At 42.0% G+C, this 15,731-nt stretch overlaps 1 protein-coding gene across 10 annotated transcripts in view; it reads right to left on the bottom strand.

Moving 5' to 3' along the window:
* The window catches only part of SOX2 (SRY-box transcription factor 2), a 400,076-nt gene that overhangs the window by 24,652 nt on the left and 359,693 nt on the right, over positions 1-15,731 (bottom strand). For 5 of the 10 annotated variants that reach the window (XM_074963501.1, XM_074963500.1, XM_074963502.1 and 2 more), the window contains one exon: positions 6,320-7,933. The exons of 3 other annotated variants lie outside the window; for them this stretch is intronic. In XM_074963501.1, coding sequence (XP_074819602.1) covers positions 6,811-7,758 — 948 coding nt within the window. In that variant the 5' untranslated portion in view covers positions 7,759-7,933 and the 3' untranslated portion in view covers positions 6,320-6,810. Of the gene's footprint in view, positions 1-1,728; positions 2,055-6,319; positions 7,934-15,731 lie in introns of those variants that run through there. 2 more of the 10 variants (XR_012640950.1, XR_012640946.1) reach the window with 1 other exon arrangement.

Raw genomic sequence — 15,731 nt, forward strand, 5'->3', positions numbered from 1 at the left:
GCCCGCATTATGTCAGCCGAATTAATGAAGTGAAGCTTAAGGAACTGATAAATGTTCGGCCAATCTGATCGGAGAGTCAGCCAGAACATGTGTGTCTCTTTTCAATACTCACCAGACGGAAATAGACCAGAGGACTGGGAAAGCCCTGACTGCCAAGCCCTGTTGTTACGTGTGATTTTGAAAAGCACCATTCGGGATCCCAAACTTTGTGGATCTGCGGCCTTGGGATGGGGTAGGGGTCACCTTCCCTGCTTAAGGGGTCACCAAGGAATGGAAAAAAACTGCAGTGGGTGCTGTGCACGGCTGGGGAGGAGGTAGCGCACCGAGTGGTTAACTCGTTGTCCCGCAGTAATCATGGGACTATGACTCGAATGTATATGGAATCACATTGGAAACCGACTTCACACTTAGTTCGGCAGAATGTAAATTCAAGGATGCTCCGGGCCAGCTCCCAGGCTGTTGCCAGCAGGCACCTGGTGCAGGCATGTGGATCCCGGTGTGTAGGGTTTGCCAGGACACGCTCGGAGTATCGGGCACTTGCTTTGGGCTTTGCCTGGAGTCTCTAACTAGCGGCCCTGCCTAGGCCACTGACGTCAGCTGCAACTGGTCCTACCGACTCTGCAGCTAAACTCAGGCCAGCTCCCAGATGCCGCTTTTGAATAATACTCCCGTCCTCGCTGGGAATCACAGACCTACGCGCCCGAATATGGAACACAGAAAAACCACACAAACATACGGGTTGAGATCTCTCTCTCTCTCTCTCACACACACACACGTTATGCATATACATCATATACGCACACATTAACATGGGTAGGTGGAAAAGGAGATGTCATCAGTATTTCGTTATTAATAGCCTCTCCCCCGCGAAGGATTCACCCCCTAAAATAGGTGGAAGAGGGGCTTTCAAACAATCGCCTTTCAAATCGAAAAGACATAGAAATCACTGCAAATCTAAAATGCTGCCCTCGCTTATACTTTATTTCATTCGAGGCGAGAAACAGGAAGGCTCGAAAGAACGGTAAGAACTCTTCCAACTGCGAGTGATCCTGAAACGCAAACCTCCCGATTGTTTTTCCATTCGCACTTTATTCACTGCAAGATAACTCACTACTATAAAATCCTAACCGTGTCACTTTAGATATAGCTTACTCGAACGATTATCCCCCAAACGGTGACTACACCTTAAACCTCTCCTCGTTTTAAACACGGACATAAAAAGGCTCTAACGATGAAGATTTAAATGTACCTGGGGGGACGGGACATCTATAGACTATAAGAACGCTTCCCACATAAAATAAATTTGGGAACTGATTACTCTATGGATGTTTCTAAATTGTAATGAAAATTTTTAGCGTTCAATACACACACCCTAAACGCAAGGTATGTTGAAACACACAACAAATCTGCGGTATATTCGGAAAGCACACAGCTAAAATTCACCCTGAAAGGTTTTTGCAACGTCTATCCCTTCTCCTTGAAGGGGACAGCACCTGCAAGGGAAAATAATCATCTGGTCTCGTGAATTTAGAGCGAGACTGCTACACATGAAATATACAAGGTGAAATTAATCGGGAATATTCTTCAGTTACAAACCTAACAGTGCGCGACGGATGTCAAAAGGAAAGGTTTTAGTATCTTCCGTGGCATTTTGACTCGCTGTACCACAGAGAAATATGCAATTTCTAGCATTTCATTTTTTGTAAAAGGCTGAAAACAACCACTCACTTCTGTGCTGCACCTCCTTGTCAAGTGGACTTGGTTCCTCAAAAGCAAAATATGACCAACTCTTGAAATTCCCCGGGCATCATCAGAAAAGCTGGGTTTAATTACCAAAACTAAAATAGCTGTGGTGCTAACTAGCAGGCGATCAAACCGCAATCAAACTTCAATCTCTGAGCAGTTAGCTATAAACTGTCAGCAATTGAAAAGTAAACCTGGCGCACACAAAGGCTCTGTTTAATTTTCTTGTTGTAATGGCTCTAAATGAGGACCCCATCACTATGCAGTTAAGCGGTATTGCATGTCCCCCCGAGGCGTTGATCAGTCCTTTTTAATGTGAGAAAACTGGCAGCTCGAAACCCGTCAATGGAGCTCCCACAACAAAAGTCCTGAAAAGCTGAATGAATTGGGTTTGTAATTACTGCTTCCCGCTCCCCCCTTGCCGCTTATCTCATTCATTCAAACATATATTATTGTCACCTAATCTCAGTTTCAACATTTTTTAGTATCTACTGCTGCGGACATGTTTGTGGCAGACATTAAACCAAATGAAATTAAATAAAAAATAAAATCGCCCACAGCAACAAAAACGTTGGAACGAATGTTTCAGGCAAGGCTGGGTCAGCTTTAAAACATTCGCAGGACTAGGATTTCCTGCAGTCTAAATTGCAGCATTTTGAATACATCATTGCAAATCTCCTCTGTTGCTCAGCATGCTCTAGATTTTAATATTTGAGTTAGATCAGGAGGGAAATAAATGAAGTGTATCTAACCATACCTATCGCCATGGGCCTCTTTCTTTCATAATATAGAGCGTTTAAATGGCTGAGCTATCTACAGCCTAGTCTAAAGACGACTATGCAGGTCTCTTGCATGTTAGACATAAAGAGAGATTAATGTTGTGATGCGATACATTGTGATGATCATACACAGCCCTTGTTGTCTGACAAGAGCAATGGGCATCTTAAAGAAAAATATGTTTTCTGTCAAGAAATGTCACGGAAAAAGACAGCCGTTTTCCCACTTGGCGGACCTTCCCTATTTGTGTATTTAAATCGCAAGGCATTGCTGATGGGGAAGAGTCTCCCGAGGGCTCCTACTGTAAGAATTTGTCGGTTGTAGAAATAAGTACAGCTATTACAACCAAATCTACTAACAGTCTAAATAATTAATTGAACCATTGCTCTTTGACCCTTAGAAAGTCCAGTAGGGACCCGTTTGTAGCAATAATACCCCCGAATGAGCCCTTGTCAAATATTCATTTAGTGGTTAATGTGAGCCATTTCCCCCGGGGACAGTCTGTAATAGCAGCTTCCCAGCCTTGGCAAGAAACTCTGCTAATCTACTTCTCCAGTTCAGGAACATATTTTAGCACCCCTCCGTTAAAATGTTGTAAAAAGAGAGAGAAAAAATCACCGGGGAAACTATAATCTTATCCTTGGGTTCATTTCTGCTCTGTGTAAGGTTAGTGAAACATTACAACAACACTCTTTGACTGGGCACCAAGTGTGCTTGAGAAAGCAGATACAAATTCAGAGGTGAGTGAATACACTGAGAAACTGAGTATCAAAATATGACTGGTCATCAAAGTTAAAAAAATACTGATATTACTCCTGCACATTTCAGCCAGAATAAATGATAGCCTCGGGTAATATTTTAGTTGAAACAAATCATGTGATTGTTTAACGTGTTGAACTGGAAATTAGCAGTGGTCAATGCCATTCTTCTAAGTAGTAATTTAAAAATAAATCCATCTAGCTTCACATACAAAACGTTTTTTTGGTATACACTTATCTATCTCTATATATCCAGAATCATTCAAAGAGAGATCAGACTTTAAAAAAAAAATCTTTACATCATATACCAAAAGCTAAGTTTAAGCAATTTGTCAATATAGAAAAAGTTGCGGAATTCACTTAGCATTCATATGTGGCTTAGTGTCTTTTGTTTACTTGCATTACCTCGCCTTCTGTGTGTATTTAAAAAAAGCACAACATTTCAAACTACCCCCCTCGAATCTTTCTCTTAGCACTTCAAAAAGTGCCCATATTTTATGGCTGTTAATTGGCTAAGATTCACAGTGCGTTTTTAAATGAATTGCGATATCGATTGGGGTTTTATTCAGAGTTCTCTTTTATTCAGATGTGTAAACGAAAGCGGGGAAATGTATTTGTTACCACGTGAATAATCCCTAGATGCATTACAAATGTTGGGAAACTCTGGGAAATTCTTTTAGTCTTTGCATTGAGTAAAAAGGAGGGGGGTGGGGGAGGCTTGTAATCTGGAATAATAGCTGTCCCACCAAGTACAGCATGGTGCAAGAAATATAAGAAAAAGGGGCAAATAGGTGTAAAATACATAAACAGTGATCAAAACTCCATATCTTCTACGCTGCAATTTCAGTTTTCATTTGGGCAGGCAGGGAAAGGGTGTGGAGGCCAGAATAATTTAAGATATATCACTACCATATCAAACCCAGTCACCTCGGTAACCCCCTTTGCTGAGCTGAAGTGCAATCCAGCAACCAACACTCAAATACGATACACATAGATTTAAAAACACCTGACACACAGAGACACAGACACAAACAGAATTATAGCTTGTTCAATGCACTGTCTGCTCAGGTTAGACACACAATGTCTTTCCTCACAATGTATAAACACGTTCTTAGGAAAAAAATGCATCTACTCATGCATCACTGTCGTTTAAAAGAATCCCAATTTCTTGGCTCTGTTTGTATTTTAATCCTTCTTATTCCCGAGGTAGACCTGTGCGTCTCTAAGGGACGCATCTCCAGTGTCACTAGTTAATATTAAACGCGTGAGCTTAAAAAGCAATGGACATAAGTTTTCACGTGTGCTTCCCAGAACAACATGCCCCGTGTTCCACAGCCCAACTTTACTGCATTTTGCACACGTGAAGTTATCACCCGATTTTGCTCTACAGATAGATTACCCCACACTGCCGGGGCCAGAGATTTGTATAGCTCCGAAGCATAATCATTGTCAAATGCAATTGCCATTAGAACGGTACAAAGTAAAAATCTACCTCCGAGAGATGGCTTGTGCTCTTCTTTTATTTGGCTGGCGCGAACGCTTCTCTTTGGGGTTTGTTATCATCTGCAGAGATTGTCCGAATTTGGGCTACACCGCGCTGGCAAGTTAAGAAATAGGATTCAAGAAACAGCTGTGATATAGCGTGAAAGTCTCTGGCGTATGAGTTTGGTTGTATCCTTCCTCCCCCCACCACACATCACACACCTATCCTACCCTGGAAAAATAGAGAAGTGGAAAGTTGATGAAGCCACAAACAAAGATTCAAAAAACCCTTGTCAGTGCAACCATCACAAACTCCAGTTGCAGTTTTCATTGCTATTATATTATTATCCTCACACAATTAAAGTAAAATACCCTCCTCCTATATATACTGTATTCCCAAAAGAAGAATGCACGGGTTAGAAAATAAATCAAAAGAGCAACGACTCTTTGTTGCCTTTCCAGTCCCTCTAATTATGCTACTACTTTCCATTTAACTTTAAAACTATTACAAGGCTCCTGTTCAGACCCCAGCCCTTTGATGGCAACAAGTGGTCTGAACCAGCAAAGTGCCCAAACGTCCTTTTACCCCTTCTTAAAGGGATGACTTTTACACATTGTAAGTTTCAGAGTAACAGCCGTGTTAGTCTGTATTCGCAAAAAGAAAAGGAGGACTTGTGGCACCTTAGAGACTAACCAATTTATTAGTTTAGTGAGCTGTAGCTCACGAAAGCTTATGCTCAAATAAATTGGTTAGTCTCTAAGGTGCCACAAGTCCTCCTTTTCACATTGTAAGTTGCAACTTCACATGTTTTAAATCCAAAAGGAGCAGTTCAGTTGGTCAGACCTAGTTATGTAATGAAAGCTATTTCATTTTACAAATAAAGGTTTATATTTTCATCTATCTATATTGCTATATTATTTATAATACTAAGTTGACCACAGTGACATCTTAAACTGCACGGATCCTTTAAAGAACATTTTGCATTACAAAAATAAATCCAAGACTCAAAGGTAACTTCAGTGTCCATATGTTGAAAATTTATTTATCTCAAACTGTGCATAATGGAATAAAAACTTAAGTTGAATATGTACCTGTTATAAGGATGGTATTAGTTCAAATATATACATGGACTGTCGGCAGACTGATTTCAAATAATACAGAGCCGAATCTTTAAAATACAACTACGGAAAATGAGAAAAAAGAACTTAAAATATCATCACAATAAATTTACAGAAATATTACAAACCATAAGAAAATATTTCAAAACACAGTAATTTCAGGGTTTTTTGTTTTTGTTTTTTTGTTTGTTTGTTTGTTTTTTAATCTGAACAGGATGAAGTCTGGAAACAAAAAAAGCTATTATAAATTAGCAAACGGTGTGTGAACCTGCATGGCAATTTCTGCTTTTTAACAATAAGTAAAAAACAAAAACAAAAAAAGTACAATCTAAACTCTTGCCTTTTATAGCAAGACAATTCAGTGGTTTTGCAAGTACTTATCCTACCCTTTTTTGCCTTTTGTACAATTGCTAAAACAATTAAAATGTCCAAATTTTGTAAAATAATATCCACTATTTCTACAGCTGCTATAAATTCAGCTGCAGTTATCACAATGCTCCAAGTAGACTGTTTTTATTTTTATTTTTTGTTTGTTTTTATTAATTGGCAAATCCTCAAGTTTTTTTCTTCTATCTAAACAATGGACATTCTGATTGCCATGTTTATTTTGATAAATACTGTACAAAAGTTGCTTGCAAATATTAAAACATTTTTTCTCGTCGCTTTTTGAGACTAGCTCTAAATATTATTGGTAAAGACTTCTGCAAACTTTCTGCAAAGTTCCTACCGTTTCACTAGAACTTTTTAAAAGTTTTGTGTAGTTTCTTCCCCTCCAGAGCTATACAAGTTCCTTGTTGGTTTTATGTATGCCCTCCCCAGTTTTCTCTGTACAAAAATAGTCCAAAAAAAAGAAGAAGTCCAGAATCTCTAATAAAAGTGTTTTGTTTGTTTCTTTGTTTTGTTTACCTTTCCCCCCCCCCACCCTTTTGTCTTACATATGTGATAGAGGAAGTGTGCCATTAATGGCTGTACCAGGAACAGGTGCACTCTGGTAGTGTTGGGACATATGAAGTCTGCTTGGGGCAGCTGGTTCTGGTACTTCAGCACCTGGTAGATACATGCTGATCATGTCCCGAAGGTCCCCAGCTTGGCATGGAGCCCTTGAATGGGAAGAAGAAGTGACTACGGGGGGACTCGAGCTGGACTCCGTCTTGACCACCGAGCCCATGGATCCCAGGGCCATCCCCGGGGTCCCTTGCTGGGAGTAAGACATGCTGTAGGTGGGCGATCCGTTCATATAAGTCTGCGAGCTGGTCATGGAGTTGTACTGCAGGGCGCTCACGTCGTAGCGGTGCATGGGCTGCATCTGAGCCGCGTTGTGAGCGTTCAAGCCTGGGTGCTGCGGATAGCCCAGCTGGTCTTGCATCATCCCATAGCCTCCGTTGGTCCAGCCGTTCATGTGAGCATAACTGTCCATCCTCTGGTTCACCCCAGCTCCCAAGGTGGCCCCAACCCCTACCCCAGTGGTCATGGTATTGGTGCCCGGTGCCAGCAAGCCCCCGGGCAACGTGTACTTATCCTTCTTCATGAGGGTCTTGGTTTTCCTCCGGGGTCGGTATTTATAATCCGGGTGTTCCTTCATATGCAGGGCTCTGAGCCGCTTGGCTTCGTCAATGAAAGGTCTCTTCTCCGCCTCGGATAAAAGTTTCCACTCCGCCCCGAGCCGCTTGCTGATCTCGGAGTTGTGCATTTTGGGGTTCTCTTGGGCCATCTTCCGCCGCTGGCCCCGGGACCACACCATGAAAGCGTTCATGGGTCTCTTGACCCGGTCCGGGCTGTTCTTCTGGTTGTTGGCGGCCGAGTTGGAGTTGCCCGTGCCTCCCCCCGAAGTTTGCTGGGGGGCGGGAGGCTTCAGCTCGGTTTCCATCATGTTGTACATTCAAACAGCTCTTGCCTGGAACAAGCCTTCGGCAGAGAAGCGAGAAGCAGCAGCCGCCACAAAGTCCCAAGCTGGACTTTTTTTTTTTCCCCTAGGGAGGGGTGTGGAAGGGGGGAGGGGGACTCCCCAAAAACACACACTTGGCTCAGGATTAGCGTCTTCCTCTTCCTCTTGGCTGATGGATTAATAATAATAATAATTATTATTATGATTATTACTGGAGCCTGGGTTTAAAAAAAAACCCAACTTCTTCCTCCTCCTTTCTCCCTTCTCCTTCTTTCTCTTTCTGTCTCTCCACCTCAGTCTTAAAGAGCCAGCAAACTACTTTCCCCCCTTTTGCAAACACACACACTCCCTCTCTCTCTCTCTGCCTTGACAACTCCGGATACTTTTTTGAACAAGTTAATAGACAACCATCCATGTGATGGGGGCTTGTCAGGGAATAAATGCGTTTGCCCTGGCCAATCAGCGCGCGCCGGCTCCTCCACTGAGGACAAGTCTCTACCCCTGGTTTTGCATGAAACGGGGCGGGGGCTCGGAGCCTCCGCCGCCGGGACGGGTCTGCGGGGGGGAGGCGGGTCCACAGGCAGGCGAGGCAGCCACTGGGAAGCCTTTGGATCTCCTCTGACAGCAACAGGTCACGCACGCCTTGGGGAGGAAGTGGGTAAACAGCATTGTTGCTACATTTAAAAAAAAACAACAGGAAGAAGAAAAAAAAAAAAACCCAAATCCCTGGTGTTGACTCGGGGCTGAGGGAGAAAAGCAACTGGAGGGAGGCAGCCAGGTACGGGCACAGAGAGCATTTCCTTCCAGAAATCGGCCAAAGCTCTGTGCATCGTGCCCAGTCCTCCTGGATGCTCTTCCCCCCCGCCCCTATCAATGCCCCCACTGCAGTGATTAACACCCGGATCTCTCTCTAGTCACTCACACCCCCGTCGTTGCAAAGGGGGCTGCTCGGCAGCACAGATCAGACCCCTAGCGCTGGGGCTAGGCAGTTTGGGACTCCTCCATTCCAGTCAGTCCCAGTCCTGAGGAAGGTGGCGAGTCTGATCCCACGTTTGAAGCCCTTTCTTTTGTTTCTCAAAGGCAGGGAAGTTGGATCGCGGTTCCTGGGGCCCAGGGTTTGGCTGCATTCTTCCCCCCCCCCCCCCCCACTCACCGTCTCAGGCCCTTCTCCATTCAAACCCTGGAAATCAACACAAAGCGTCCCCCACATTCAAATCTCTCAGCTCCCCCCCCCCCCGAAGAAAGCTTATTTAAACAAAGGGGGAAAACCAAGTGAAATAAGTGGTATTTTAACGTATCCATCAGCTCCCAAATTGCAGGATCATCCAAAGAAGGGAGAGATTGAAAAACAAAAAGGACAAGCAAGCCCCCCTTCCCCCGCCCCCGATCTGTGCTAGAAGGGGATAGACCCCCTCGCCCCTTATTCCTCCGGTCTCAAGTACTTTCTGTGACTGTCCCCAGCCTGGCCCAGGTGCTGGGAGGGAGCGTGGAGGTGGGCTGGGTTGCGGGGAAGTGGGTAGGAGAAAGGGGGCCAGCGAGAGGAGTGGGGCCTGCGCCTTGGACTCGGGAGGGTAATTTTAGACTCTCCCCCATTGTCCCGATGTAAAGATTTCAATAGGTGGGAGCTCAATGCTGGAGAGAGATGGCAGCACGTCCGTTACAAATAGGTAGTTTTGTTTCCCTTGTTGTCACTACACGGCGCCAAACAAAGCCCCAGCTAAGTTTACTTCCACTCTCTTGTTGGGATCTTTGTTGCGAAAATGCACTTGACTACAAAGCAAGGAAGAAAAGAAGAAGAAGAAGAAGAAGAAAAAGCAAAAGCGTTTCGGTGCTTAAACGACTAGAGGCTTACCCCCCACCCCGGTTTCTTCAAATGTAGCGATTTGTATCGACAGGCACGTTCCGTTTGTTAACTCGGTAAAATAGATGATTTTCTTTCCCCGGTCGCTCTGCGCCCACTCCCCCCCCCCCCCTTCTCGCCTTTTTTGTACCTGTGCTTGTGTGTAAACGTTCTGAACTCAGGCTGTCCAATCCAGTCAGCTAAATCTGCACCCCGATCTCCAGCAGACTTCTCCAGCTTTTTAAATGAAATTTGTTTCAACTAAAAGCATTGGGGAGAGGAGGGCTGAGGGCAGGAAGGGAAAAGGGGGGCAATCTCCCCCCATGATAGTAATTTTATTTTACTCTTTAGAGAGACCCACATATTGTAAAATCTTCTATTTTTAAACTGTTCATCCGATTAAACCAAAGAATGACTTGGAAACACACACACACGGAGATGAGATATATTGAGAGGCTGCCCCGTACTTTCTGAGCTAGAGGTTTCAGGTATGGGCCTGCTGCGCCCCCTACTGGTAGATTTACCTCCCCGAGAATGTCCCTCAGTTTACTTTTAAAATGAAATGTTTTGAAATAATAAAGCGAAAGAAAAGAAGAAGAAGAAGAAGAAGAAGAAGAAGAAAACCCGGGAACCAAATAATTATATGTAATCTAAATAATAAATAAAACCCAACAGCATGAATGCATCTTTTTTATGGATTATGCAAATATAACCTATCAGAGTTAACGTGTTTAATTCGAAAATGTACATCTAGCCCATAGACTGACAGGTTAAACCATAGAAAAATAGGTGCAAATTATGAGATTCAAGATATAAACGAATTCTGATTCTCCAGACACTACCGAGGGCACACCAACTATTTACTTTGTTATTGTTTATGCTTTGGTCTGCACTTGATAACATTATTCCAAAAAATCTTATGGATAATTAAGTTTGAAAAAAGGGGGTGGGGGTGGGTGGTAGTGGTGTTTGTTTATCGTAATACATTGATCACTGATGGCTGGTGTTATGCAAGTCAGTCTTATTTTTATTCTCGGCTGTAGTTATAGAGACAGAATCCGTTGTAATTTTGTGTGTGTGAGATCCTCAGCTGAGGCAACGCAAGGAGCGATTTTACACATAACTAGATGCATATATTTGTGCCTGAACTCTATAATAACACAGTGAAGAGGTTAAAGTGGCTGGCTTGGCTCTTTCTTAATTGCATTTATCATATAAATAAGGTATGGAAATACCTAACAATTGTGTTATCATGAGTATTTACAGCTTTATTTTAATTAACGGTGTTTTACTTATCAATGCAATAAACTGTCTCAGGCATATATACATAATAATGTGCTATAGAAAATAGGATAAAAGCGATAGCTCTTTCAGAAAATTCTCCCAGTTTCCTATATATATCTATATATGTGTGTGTGTGTGTGTGTGTGTGTGTGTGTGTGTGTGTGTGTGTGTATCTCCATATATCGGGTTACTGGCTATTCCTTTAAACAATATAAAAACCATGAAATCGGAGTACCTCAATCTTAATTTATTAACAAGAATAACAACACTCTGTCGAAGAATATAGACATTTTAAAAGGGAGGCCTGGAGAAGGCTGGTTTAATCTGAATGGATTTTAAAATCGTTGCCTTTGGTATAATTTATGGAAATGAAAAGTGCTTACGTTAAACAAATAGTCTGCAAATGTTCTCAGCGATGGATTGTAAAGCAGTCACGCTTATTCCTAGGTTATGAGTCTATTAACAAGAAAATTGATGTTAACTACTTGGATTTTTATTTGTTTACTGTTCTGACACAGGCTCTACCCACCAATTTCTTATAAAAGCCCTGAAGATACAACCTATCGTGTTAACTGTAAAAGAAATAATACCTACATATTATTTTTGTACTGACCCCACTAGTAACAAATCCAAAGCAAACTATTAAGCAGTCTTGTGGAGATTGAAGATTGCAGCCCCATTTTTTGTCCTTAGCTGCAAATAGAGGTTTAACTTGCAGTAATTAGGTGAGAACTAGCCAAGCATCTTACTATTATGATGCTTGTTAAAAACGCTTCTTTTCTGCATCTGCATTTGAGTGTGTTCCCCTCCAGTCTTAATCTTCTTATGGAAATGAAGGCGAACGGCAGGGAACCTGCAGAGACTTAGAGAATGTCCTTGTTAACTGGAATTTCTCAGCATTGCTAATTAGCAGAGTTTGACGACCACCAGTATTGGGGAAAGCTCTGTTTAGCCACTCACAAACCCTTCCGAGGAAGAGCAGACTAATTTTATTTTGTAATTAAAATCTGTAAAGGGCCCTATTTGACAGTTAGGGCTATGAGAGTTTTATCTCCCTGTGAAATAATTACTGCCTTGATAACTCAATTTTCTGCAAAATGTCAACTGTGAGCTCCAAAAGTTTTAATTTCATTACGTTAAAAAAAAATCTGAAGACGAAAATGTACAGAAAGATTCTCCCCCCCCCCCCACTTCCAATTCTGGAACCAGTTAACTAGACAGGAGAAGCTAAAGTTAGCCAATGGAAGTTTTACCACGTTCAGTATAACCCAATCTCCAGTGACTTTAAAATTCCACATGGCAAGTGGTTGTAGTGCTGATGAGTAAAAGGTGGGGCGGGGGGATACCCTAAAATATTTTCCCCCCCAGAGGAAGGTCTCCCAAATAAGAACACCAAGGAAGGTTCAGGCCAATACTGATGTAGTTCTGTTAGCGAAGCTTTGTTCACTTACATCCATTAATAAGGATGGGGGTGGGGGATCATTATCCTGTACTGAAGATATTACAAGTATGAGTTAAGGTGATTAACCATTTTCTTTAAATACCGCGATGTCATGAAATCTTAAAAGTATGATATATTATAAGGAAAACAGACCATTGTTTGTGCATTCCGTGAAGCAACTGATTATTTAAAAAAAAAACCAACTAACAAAGCGTCTAATATTTTGTCTACCTTTTTAAGTTTTCAAGGAGGGGAACCCTCACAACCTTAATCACAATCTCTGAGCAATGAAAGGCACCGGAATAAACTTCAAAACTTGCGTTAGACATGACCTACTTTAGGGTGACGCACCAGCACCCCTCTCTCCAGTCTGAGTCCTGCTTTCTAAGCGACTACAAAACCCACCCCATTTTCAAAATTCTACCCCTAGCCCTGTGGGTAGCTTGTTTGTTTCTGGAGGGAATGAGGATGCGTGGAAGGTGAATTATTTGGGGGGGGGGGAGGGAGAAGGGGACACGCTGGAGCAAGCGTAATCCACCCTGCTTACATTTTAGATATTTTTTTGATTATTTAAAACTGTTTAATCTGCTTTTTGTTCCTGTCTGTCCAGCAAGCAGCCCGATTGTATCGCTCAGAAGTGGTATTATATGTACAAACGAACAAGGGGGTGGCGGGGGGGGGGGTGGATGACAAATACTTCATCCAAACCCAATTTCACCCAATAATTTCATTCAAGGACTCTAAGGACCCTTGAAAGCTGCGGAATGCAGAGCAAGCTCCACATTCCTCCCTTGTCCCCTCTTTCATCCTAATTCTCACTAATGAAATCTAAAAAAGAGCACACGTGCGGCCGAGAGGAAAAACTAACTATATTGAAAGTGTTCACTCCTGCGAGCATTCCAGTTGCGACAGCACAAGAATTCGTGATATACAGAGCGATCAGATTGCCTGTGCTGGGAGCCTGGGACTAGAAAGCGATTTAATTTAAATCCACTATCAGAGGTTCCAGTCGCCTCATCTGCCACTGGAATTTATTTCACCGCAATGCACCTTGCCCATTACAAACAAACAAACAAACAAACAAAAATCCTACAAGATTCTGATTTGATATTAAACTTGCGTTGCAAACAAACAAGCAAAGCCTTTGAAATTTAAAAAGACCCCTTCAGCCAGATTTCTCCCTTCCTCTAGTGGAACAAGAAACAAAATAAAAAAAACTCTAAAGCCTGGATATAATTTAAAACAGATAAAATACAAGATCGAGAGACAAGCTTTCTCTCTCACACACACACACATACACACACCTGTGAGAATAATTTTCAAAGGCATCTAAATAAATATCCTACCGTTTCACCAGACACTCCTATGCAATTTATCTTAACTAGCCAACAGCTTTTTAAATATCCTTCAGATTTTGTCCACTCACCTGGGAGATAATATTTCCTACCCCCTCTTTCACTAGAAGATAAACATTTCCCATATTTATTTATTCATTCCATAATCCTATCATTACAACAGCAATCCAGCACCAGTGTTTAGCGTAAATTCATAGGTTATTGCACAATATAAATGAGTAAAAGCATAGTTAAGTGTAGGCCCTTTACTGTATATATAGACCCTTTTAACAGGATCCTTTTTGGCAGTCTATTTAGAGTTATCTTTCCTTCCTAGTTCTGTAAGAACAAATGAGTTTTCTTTTCCCATTGTAACTGAATGAACTCATGTATATTAAACACAAAAACCTCTCCTGAAGAACGTTAACTGCTTGATTTAAACCCACAAAAACAGGAGCATTCAGAATGAAAGGTTTCCAATTCCTCTTTAACTCTCCCAGTATTGCAGAACATGAAGGATGGGTACATTCTCAGAAAATCTCAATAACTGGGCATGGACGTGTTCAATCCAAATATATTGTCCATTGCTTAAATTTGGGTTTGAGATTTATTTTATTTTCGACTTTTTTCCCAGTTTTAAGGAAAATGCTTTTAAACAGTATCTGTTATTAGGACCATGCATGGCATCAAAATCAAATGAGGTCTCCTTTGGACCCAGTACAGTTTTGATGGAATTTTTATGGTTCTTCCATTGAAATCATGACTCCCAAAGAAGCTCATGCAATTTCAATGGAAATGTTTGCGGCACAGCCTGAGGTACTTCAAGGTTGCTTTTCTCCTCAGTGCACCTCAACACACCCTGGGAGCCTGGGGCATGGCTTGAAAAAGTACATGGTTAAAAAACAAACAAACTTCCAATAATTCACAGATCACTGACACCATCATCCATAATGCAGCCAAGATGGTGCCTTTTATCTCACTGCGTTCTTCATAGTCCTTAATTTGGGGATCATTGACAGGACAGACGATAATGCCTCTTTCAGAACTTTTCAGTACTCCTTTTCTTTTTGCGAATACAGACTAACACGGCTGCTACTCTGAAACCTGTCTTTCAGAACTGTTATGATCTAGAATGACAATCTCTACATCTAGTGCATGGGTTTATTGACACCATAAGCTCATTGTGTCACATTATCCTTGTGATTTCAGAACTCTCCAGCGACCGACTAGTGATGGATTTTAATTCACATTATAGACTAGCTGTCTTTTATGTAAACTCATATTTAAGGAGTATTTAATCTGCAGAGCATAGAGACTGTGCACATTTCCCATTTATAAAGTGCCTTCTATTCAAGGATCTCAAAGAGCTTTAAAAATATTAACGAAGCCTAAGAACCATATGAGGTAGCATTTCAAAGGGGGGTACAGAGAGATGAGAAGTAATTTGAACAAGGTCACCAAGCTGAGGGTAGAATCCAGAAGTCCAGACACTCTCCGTCTCTTGCTCTAACCACTCATCCCTCTACCTTCCTTGTTTGATGAAAACAAAGTCTATAAAAGTGAGGGCCCTTGATCCAGAGCGAGGCTACAACTACCATTATATATATTAACAGATGTAACAAGCGAATTATTTTTGCCAAACAAAATTATCTGGACATAGAGCTTCTCTGATTTCTGTAACTAGAGCTGTCTGATTTAAATAAACAAAAGTCCCAGTGAGCCACAATACTTATGTGTCGATTTTAAGAGCTTAGCACCTTGAGTCAAGATGTCTTTCAGGCTTATAAGGGTGCCCTAATTCCCACTGAAGTTAATGGGGGTTTTGCAGTGAACACACACAGACTGTATAGTGAAGGGTGTTCCACCTGGAGCGACATACACTGTCCAAGGTCTTTGGGTGATACCGATGAGACTTCCCAGATATGGTCCAAATTGGCAAGGATGAGTGCTCTGTGCATGGTTCTCACATAGGGCTCCGATATTCTATTTGTACGAGAACTGCAAACAGTTCCTTGTTATTGAGGGAGGATGCTAAAAAGCCAGATGAAAGTGGGCTTTAATGCCTGGT

This window comes from Natator depressus, chromosome 9 (genome assembly GCF_965152275.1).
Source record: "Natator depressus isolate rNatDep1 chromosome 9, rNatDep2.hap1, whole genome shotgun sequence".
NCBI lineage: Eukaryota > Metazoa > Chordata > Testudines > Cheloniidae > Natator > Natator depressus.